Source organism: Arachis ipaensis, chromosome B05 (genome assembly GCF_000816755.2).
Source record: "Arachis ipaensis cultivar K30076 chromosome B05, Araip1.1, whole genome shotgun sequence".
Lineage (NCBI taxonomy): Eukaryota > Viridiplantae > Streptophyta > Magnoliopsida > Fabales > Fabaceae > Arachis > Arachis ipaensis.
The window spans coordinates 138,735,488-138,744,302 of NC_029789.2; the positions used below are offsets into that span (position 1 = coordinate 138,735,488).

An 8,815-nucleotide genomic window follows, 5' to 3' on the forward strand; every position below is an offset into this window, starting at 1 on the left:
AAAAAAAGCTGCATCTGCACTCCTAAATTCACAAGAGATTGTGTGTGTATATGTTTGTGGTTTTTAACGCATTAAATCATCTAAAAAAAGTTGCAGCTGCACTCCTAAATTCACAAGAGATTGTGTGTATATGTTTGTGGGATAAGAGAAGTGGTAAGAAAGTTGTCCTTATAGAAATTAAAAACCGATTAACCAAATTTCATCAAAGCACCAGTGGTCTAGTGGTAGAATAGTACCCTGCCACGGTACAGACCCGGGTTCGATTCCCGGCTGGTGCAATGTGTGTTGAGAGCGGTGATGTAATCCAAACTCTGTGTTGGATAGGGTCCTTCACGTTCTGATCCTAATGGATGAACTCAAGTGCCGTCTGAGCTCTTGTCTTTTTTACTATTTTGAAAAGGTTCTCCATACATGTTGTTTAAATGAATATTTTCTCTAAATATTTTATTACATGATGAATTTCTCGGAATAATACAAGTTCGCTTGCAATACATTTGGTTGTAACTACCTCTAACTTACTAATTCTTCAAGAGTACTATATTTATATATATAAGTAATTATCCACATTCGAGAGACAAATCTACCAACAAGTACCTGCGTGCGTTATTTCATGTGCCAAATAATTTCGTTGTGATTAGTTTATTCACTCTAAAATAAACTGAAACGACGCCGTTTAACTTTATCTTTTTTCTTGTTACTTGTTTGGGTTCAGTGAAGTGAAACGCTGTGAAGAAGGGAAAAAAATGGCTTCTTCTTCTTCTTCGATGTGCGCTTCTTACTCTTCAGTAATCTCGAGACCTTTTTATAATTCTCAACCGCAATTCGCGTTCTTCCGTACCGGGAAACTCGGTTCGGTTCCCGATTCGGGTGGGCGGTTCAGGTGTATGGCTGGTCAAACCGGATTCTTCACGAAGCTTGGGAGGCTAATAAAGGAGAAGGCGAAGAGCGACGTTGAGAAGATATTCTCCGGCGGGTTCACGAAGACGCGGAAAAACCTCGCCGTCATCGACGAGCTTCTTCTCTATTGGAATCTCTCCGACACCGATCGAGTACTCGACGAGCTCGAAGAGGTTTAGCTTCTTACGAAATTGAAAAGCTCCTAAAATAATAAAATGCGTAATGTAATGTTATTTGAAAAAGAAAATGGTTTTTTATTATTTACTATTTAAGTTTATGATTTGATGTGTTCATTTTGTGTTCAGGCTCTTTTGGTGTCTGATTTTGGACCAAAAATCACTATTAAGATAGTGGAGAATTTGCGTGAGGATATATTGTCAGGGAAGCTCAAATCAGGCACTGAGATAAAGGTATCATTTCAATCAGCACACACACTCTGATAGAAGAAAATCCTTGCACTTTGATCATTTTATCTATATTACTTAATATACCAGGGAATTTCAAATTTTGTGACATGAAATATGTTATGCATGGATTTGAATGGCTTTAGGAAGCACTGAAACAGAATGTCTTGGATTTGTTGACGACTAAGGTGAGTAAAACTGAACTTCAACTTGGATTCAGGTGAGAGGGCTATTTAACTTTTGATTTTGACATTGTTATGAGACAGCAATTTTTATTAGTTGCCAATTTTGTGCTTTATATTGGATTAATTTGTTATCTTCAGGAAGCCAGCTGTAATAATGATAGTTGGTGTTAATGGTGGTGGAAAGACAACATCTCTGGGTAAGAAAAAGACTTAAGAAATTGACCCTATTATTTGCCTTGTAATGAAACCAAAAATTGCTATGAAACACAATTTTCTTTTATCTTTCTCTCCTATGAACAAACTTATAATCTAAGTTTATTGTGTTTGGTGAGGTTGGAAAAATATTAAACTTTTATGGCATAGAGTAACTAATAGGTTAAAGTTTGGTCGTTGATGCTGTTATAGTGTAACTAGTGCTTAAAAACTCCAATTCTTTTAAGATATGAAGCAGAGGCAAACAGTTTAGAAATTTAAAAGCATGCGAACATGACAGCTCTTTCATGCAGGAAAGCTGGCGTATAGACTGAAGAAAGAAGGGGCAAAGGTTAGATTATGTTACTTGAGTTTGGTTTATGCCATGACTACTTAGGATATGATGGTTAATGCTGGTTTTCTGTTTGTATCTTTAAAAATCAACCAGATACTGATGGCTGCTGGTGATACATTTAGAGCAGCTGCTGGTGATCAGCTAGAGATATGGGCTGAAAGGACTGATTGTGAGATTGTTAGGGCTGAATCAGAGAAAGCCAAAGCATCATCAGGTACAAATGAAGTTAGAGTTCACTCAATTACCACCAGATCTTCTGTTCATTCTTTTTCACATAACTTCATTTCTTACTTTATTTGATTTTATTCTTTAAAAAATTCGATTAAATTTGTTTTAGTCTTTATTGTTATATCTATAGTTGTTACTATATTGTATTACTTGCAGTGCTTACACAAGCTGTGAAAAAGGGAAAAGAACTAGGTTTCGATATTGTTTTATGCGATACATCTGGACGTAAGTGCGAAATTTTACAGATAGCTATTTTGTATTTTCATGAACTACTTTATTGTTTGTAATACTAACGCTGCTGATCACTTTGAATTGTCAGGTTTACACACTAATTACAGCCTAATGGAAGAATTGATTTCTTGTAAAAAGGCAGTGAGCAAAGTCGTTGCTGGTGCCCCTAATGTAAGTCCAAGTTTTTGGCAGTTACTTTTTGCTCTTTTTACACGCATTTTACTTCTGGTGATAGATGTACTTATGATTTGAAAGTGATTTCCCAAGTTTTATTCATATGAGGCTCTGAGGGGTAAGCTTTTAGACTTCCAGACAGAATTTGATGAGCCATTATAGTACTTACAATCTTTGTTAATGTACGAAAACTCTCTATATCTGTATTTTCTTACAATCTGTTCATCTAAATGACTTCTTTATCCCTGTTCAACAAGATTGTGCGCTTTTGACATTTTTAATTCCTCATGGGCTGACACTAACAATAACTTCTTTCTTACCTGAGTTGGCATTGATGATGTCTGCAGGAGATCCTACTGGTTCTGGATGGAACTACAGGTTTGAATATGCTGCCACAGGCAAGAGAGTTCAATGAGGTAAACACTAGTTTATGTTTTGAATTGGATTTTTGTCTGACCAGTTCGAAGTTCTACTAATAGGAATAATAAACTTCATTCTGTCCCTTCCCGTGCTTACATCTTTTATCAAACCGTGACCCAATGAATTGTCTATCACATATTAGTTTTTTAGGGTGTAGTGTGATTATTGCCCCTTAATATTTCCAAATCAATTCGATGTTAGTTGTTACCTAAACTGTTTCAACACTAAAACCTCCAAAGTGCAGGTTGTAGGTGTTACGGGTTTAATTTTGACCAAGCTGGATGGTTCTGCAAGAGGCGGCTGTGTGGTATTCTCTTCATTTCATCTTACTGATCTCTACTATTTTAGGGCTCAACAAATCTAATATTATTTATTTTTGCTGGGGCGATCATGTTGAAATTGTAAGACACTGATATCTGTTGTCAGGTCAGTGTTGTTGATGAGCTTGGAATCCCTGTTAAATTTGTGGGTGTTGGTGAACGTGTAGAAGACCTTCAACCCTTTGATGCAGAGGCCTTTGTCAATGCCATCTTTTCGTAAACCAATGTTAGGTTATGTTAATATGGTATGCGGATTATGATTTGTTCTCGTCATTCCTTTCAAAATTGAAATTGAAATTTTTTGCAAATTTGTCATGGTATAACTGGAATTACACGCATTTTGAAAGTACAGAAAATGGCTAAAAAACTGTCCAAGACATGTCTCTTGTATATCTCTATTTAAGCTTTTGTTTATATCAGTTATCCAAACATACTTTTTACCCCAGCTTCTCTTTCTCTTCTATGGACAGTAATAAAATGCTACCTTGAAAATGTAGAACTCTATGAAAAATGAAATATTAGCATTTTAGTTAAACCAGAAGCACTTTGAATTGTAGCCTTGTGCTTGTAGGACATTTTCTTGCTTGTATTGGCTATTTCAATTTACTTTTCCATACCATTGTTGTATATGTTCTGCTTCAAGATCATTTATTAGCAGAAAAGCTTGGCATGGATATGAAGAGCCAATACCAGGTCATAGGAAAGACTGGCAGTGAAGCCATGCTTAGGAGAGGGAAGGCAATCAAGGCATTACAAAACTGTGTAAATGATTTTGTGGTGCAGAGACGATATTGCTTTTGATGCACGTTAGGGTGTATAGAAACATTTTTCATTCTCTGTGGCTCAGTTTTTGACAACACAAAGGTGTTTATATGATGTGCATGTAAACATGTGCCCCATTGTTTGTAATATATCTGTTTGATTAATGATATGTTTTTCTTGCTTAGATTTCTCAGGTTTTTCAGTTTCAACCATCATCAATTCATCATCTATGCAAATTTGCACTTGTAAAGGAAATTTACCCATAATAATTATCTAAAAGGTTTGGTTTTTGCCTTTTTGGTAACGTTCATACATTACTGAATGGTAAGTAAAATATTACTACATGAATGATGTGGGTGTTATTTAAAATTTATTTAAAAAGTTAATATAAATTTTAAAAACTATTGATATGATTAGAATGGTCTTTACAATGACGTGCTTACATCTCAGTTAATAACAAAGTTAAAAACTTTATAATACAAAATTTTATGTGTAATACACTACTACTCTAGGTTGCCACATCATATGTTTGACAATATTTCATATTTGTTTTGTAAATTATCACTAAAAGAGGATAACCCCATTGGAATTAACAGAGGGAAGTAGAACATTATGAATAGGCTAATTCATCTTAAGAATTTTGGTATGACAATCAATATGAATCTAGAGCCACTTGCATCTGAAAGCTATATGTTCATAATCATAGACTAGAAGCTGGCATGTTATAGTAGGTAGAATGACAAATATAGACAGAATTTTCAGTTTTCTTGAGCTTGAAGTCAAGTGCAACTACAGTCAAATTTCTTCCACTCTTCACCACTGAAGCATTAGCTACCACTGCTTCCTGCATAAACCGTTTACATTTCAAAGGGTCGAACCACCAATCAGAAAGTAATTAGGCAATTATGATGAATCCATGATTTAATGTGCTGTTTCTTTAAACTGCACATTGCAGCTTATATGATCTTCATCCAAGTGTTACATTACATGAACTGTTAAGAGGCATATGGCAAATGTCAATGTAAGTCACCATCACCAAGACACCCAACATTGCATTGAGGTTGTGACTTAAGTGACTATTTGCCAAGAATTACCCTGGGTGGTTCGCATATTTTCTTTTCCATTCCTGATAATTTTACGCTAGAAATCTTGCATCCAAATTGTTTTTTCAATTCAGGATGCGCAGAATGTGAACCACAAGTCACCTGGTAGGTAGTTAGTCGATGAAATACAAAAACAGAAATTCTAGAGGCACTAACACCCCAAACTTTTGACATTCTATCAGATTTTGCATACACACATGCAAACATGAATAGTATAATTTGCACCCACATTACAGAGTTTGCACACATAGATTGACAAAAAGCATGCACACACAAATCATTATATTTTGCACTCTTTTTGAGTGTTGGTTACATATTGTCCAAAAAATTATTGACCACCTAGCAAGGCTCATACAAAAATAAAGAAATAAAGAGCTTACATCTATTGGAGTGGCAGAGAGTCGGAGGCCCAGAGTATCAAACACGTTACGAAACATGATGTTCGAATCGGCTCTGGTGTCCACGAGGATTCGCCTGACCAGACCAGTCCCCACCCTTGCTGTGATCACCATAGGAGGGTTCTCCAGCATGTCGTCAAACCATTGGTCCTCTGGACCGAATGCTATTGGCTGGAACCTCCTGGAGGAAGGCACGGGATTAGATGATGACACTGCCAAGACTTTGGCATCCTTCCTGCATGCCGACTTCGACCTGGGAGCCACATCTCTCCCGACTACAACGTTCACAATGGTGAGGCCGCGCTCATTGTCCTCCTCGGGTTCTTGTCTCTGTCTCACGGCACGACTCTTGTCATCGCCAGATCAATTACGATCCCGCCTTTTGGGTTTTCTTATGAGGTAAAAGAACTCTGCCAACTTGCCTTCCCGGATCGCCTGTTCCAAAGCATCTTTTAGGTCGAAACAATCTTGTGTCTTGTGGCCGAAGCCCTTGTGATAGTCACAGTAGAGGTTCTTGTTCCCTCCAGTTCTATCCTTGAGTTGTCGGGGCTTCGACAGGATGCCTTTGTCGGTGATCTGCTGGTAGATTTCGACAATTGGGGCTGCCAGGGGGTGTAGTTGGTAAACTTTCCTACCCGGAGGAACAGCTTGAAGGTTTTAGCTGGAGCTCCGTCCTTGGAGTGCTCCCTAGGCCTTTCCCTGTTACCGGGCTGACGAGCATGGTTATAGGTGGGCTGCCGCTTGTTGGCTGCCATGACCTAGCTAACCTCTTCGTCGTTGATGTACTCCCTAGCCACATTTTTTGTTTCTTGCATTGTCCATACGGGCTTGGTGGTAAGGTGTTTCTTGAAATCCTCGTTCAGCAACCCGTTCGTCAAGCATAAACTGGCCACCGAGTTGGTCATACCGTCAATCTCCAAGCACTCATCATTGAACCTATCTAGGTACTTCCTGGTCGGTTTGCCGCTTCTTTGCGTCACCCCAAGCAAGTTGATCGGGTGCTTCGCTTTATCATACGTGTGGTAAGGCGGTAAGCTGAGCTAGGAAGGCATGGGTGATGTCTGCAAAGGTCATCATGGAGCCTTGGGGGAGGGCGTTGAACCAACGTATTTCCGGGCCCGTCAAGGTCATAGGGAAGGCACGACATCTCACTTCATCACCTACCCCTTCCAAATTCATCCTGGCCTCGAAGGCCATTAGATGTTCCTGGGGGTCTTGGGTCCCGTCATACCTCATGTCCGTTGGCTTATCGAAGTGCTTCGGTAGCCGAACCTCGAGGATAGAATGATGGAAAGGGGTTGCCCCCATGATTATGGGACGTCGCATTCTCCTTGGTCTTTCTCTACTATCTTCGTGGTTCTCCTCCGCGGTTTGTCTCGTCGAAGGTCGGATGTAAATTAGGGGATCTCACCGTCTTCTTGGCAACTCCCTGCTTTCCTCTTGGCTTTCTGATTCTGATCGGGGGTTCGGGGTGCGTCTGGAATGACTTCTTCGGGGGCTTCTTCCTCTCCTTTGAGGAGATCGGGAGTGATCTTGTCCAGGAGCTGGTTGGTAGCGCTCCCGGCTTGCTAGCTCGCGTTCTAGGTTCTGCACCCTGTGACGCAGCTCCTGCATTATTCTGGTGTTGTCACTGCCTGTTCCTCCAAAGGGGCGCCTCTCCTGAGAGCGCGAGAGTAGCTCGGGTCATCGCGGGGGGGACCTTGTACGTTCGCGGGAGGAAGCCACAGAGGCCACCCTACCGGTTCGGGGAGCCATCTCTCCCCCGCGTGGTTCGCCTCTGTCATCCGCCTCCACAGGACCCAACAGAAAGTCCATTCAGGCCAGTTTCTACAGACGGTGCCAATGTTCGGGGCTTCGTGTGCCGGACGGGTCGGAGATATTCTCCGGGTGAGATGGTGGGAATCGGCCTGGATCTGCGTCTGGTGAGCGAGTCGTAAGGGTAACGACCTCCCGAGCTTCTGCGGTGTGAGGGAGGTGCCACCTGCAATGACACTCCGACGCTCAAGTCAAAAATGGTACAGATGGCAGTGAGAGTAAAGGTGGTAGTGACGTACCGTGGGGGAGGGGTAGGGCCCTCCCCATATATACACTGTCAGTAGGGTGGGTCCCACAGGAGAGGTCTCTTTCCTAGAAGCTTCCTCTCCCAGCTGTCGCATAGCTGGCTATCAGGAGGTAGGTGCCCGGGTCAAAATCCGGGCGTGGGGTCCGCTAGGTCGGCTAATCGGGTCGGGTCGGACAATGACCCAGCCGGGCCGGCCCGGAACAATATATAATATAATGATTAATTTTTTATATGATTTATGTTTGTTAGTTTTATATTTTGTTAAAAGTTTCATAACCTTTTTTTCTACAAAAACGCTATTTGTACGCTAAAATTAGTCACTAAAATCAGTCACCAATATATTCGTATATAAATACATGTGTGATTTAATTTATTTTTAATGTGTATTTATATTCCAACATGTATTTTATACGAGTGACTGATTTTAGTAGCTAATTTTGATATACATGTAGCATTATCCTTTTTTCTAATATAATATAATTAAAAGATGAAATTGAATCAGTCCATATTGAGAATTATTATTACAAGTTATGCATCTCTTTCCTTCTTAGCTTTTTTTATTATCTTACAATGACTTATAAGGCTCATCCTTAAACGCTCCTTACTAAGTTTGAAGTGCTGCACACCTTATTAATTCGTTAAATCTAAACTCTTCATTTATTATATTTTATTTGAATGGTCTAGATTTAAAAAGATAACCTATTAATCAGGTTAACTAGTTTTTTTATAAATTTTAGATTTTTTTATAAGATTCAGATATTGGACTGAAGTCCAAAATAAAAAAAATAATAAATATTAAAAGCACTATGTCTGTACAAAAAAAAGTTACTAGGCTTTAGAATTAAAATAAATAATACATGAAAAATAAATTAAAAATTCATGTACTAAATTCAGAAAAAAAAGATATATTAGAATCTTAAAAAAAATAATATTAAATATATATTATGTATATAATATTAAAATTTAAATAAATTTTATTTTGTGTGAAACAAAATTATAATATTAAATATAAACACAATGATAAATTATGTTATATAAATTTAATATATATATAATTTTATTTTGTGGGAAACAAAATTATAAC

General features: G+C 38.8%; 1 protein-coding gene and 1 non-coding gene across 4 annotated transcripts; both read left to right on the top strand.

The window, feature by feature from the left end:
• Window positions 208–278, top strand: TRNAG-GCC. Its single transcript has one exon. It is a non-coding gene; the product is annotated as a tRNA-Gly (tRNA).
• Window positions 656–4,358, top strand: LOC107644417 (cell division protein FtsY homolog, chloroplastic). Of its 3 annotated transcripts, none has more exons than XM_021102981.1 (12): window positions 656–1,070; window positions 1,203–1,307; window positions 1,448–1,521; window positions 1,625–1,683; window positions 1,993–2,030; window positions 2,127–2,247; window positions 2,418–2,486; window positions 2,581–2,663; window positions 3,014–3,082; window positions 3,331–3,393; window positions 3,513–3,651; window positions 4,062–4,357. In XM_021102981.1, exons 1-11 carry the CDS (start codon window positions 744–746, stop codon window positions 3,624–3,626), a joined length of 1,122 nt encoding a protein of 373 aa, XP_020958640.1. In that variant the 5' UTR covers window positions 656–743; the 3' UTR covers window positions 3,627–3,651; window positions 4,062–4,357. The 3 variants fall into 3 exon arrangements, with proteins under 3 accessions (XP_020958640.1, XP_020958639.1, XP_016203756.1); XM_021102980.1 differs by having other exon boundaries at window positions 657–1,070; window positions 4,049–4,358; XM_016348270.2 differs by having other exon boundaries at window positions 657–1,070; window positions 4,065–4,357.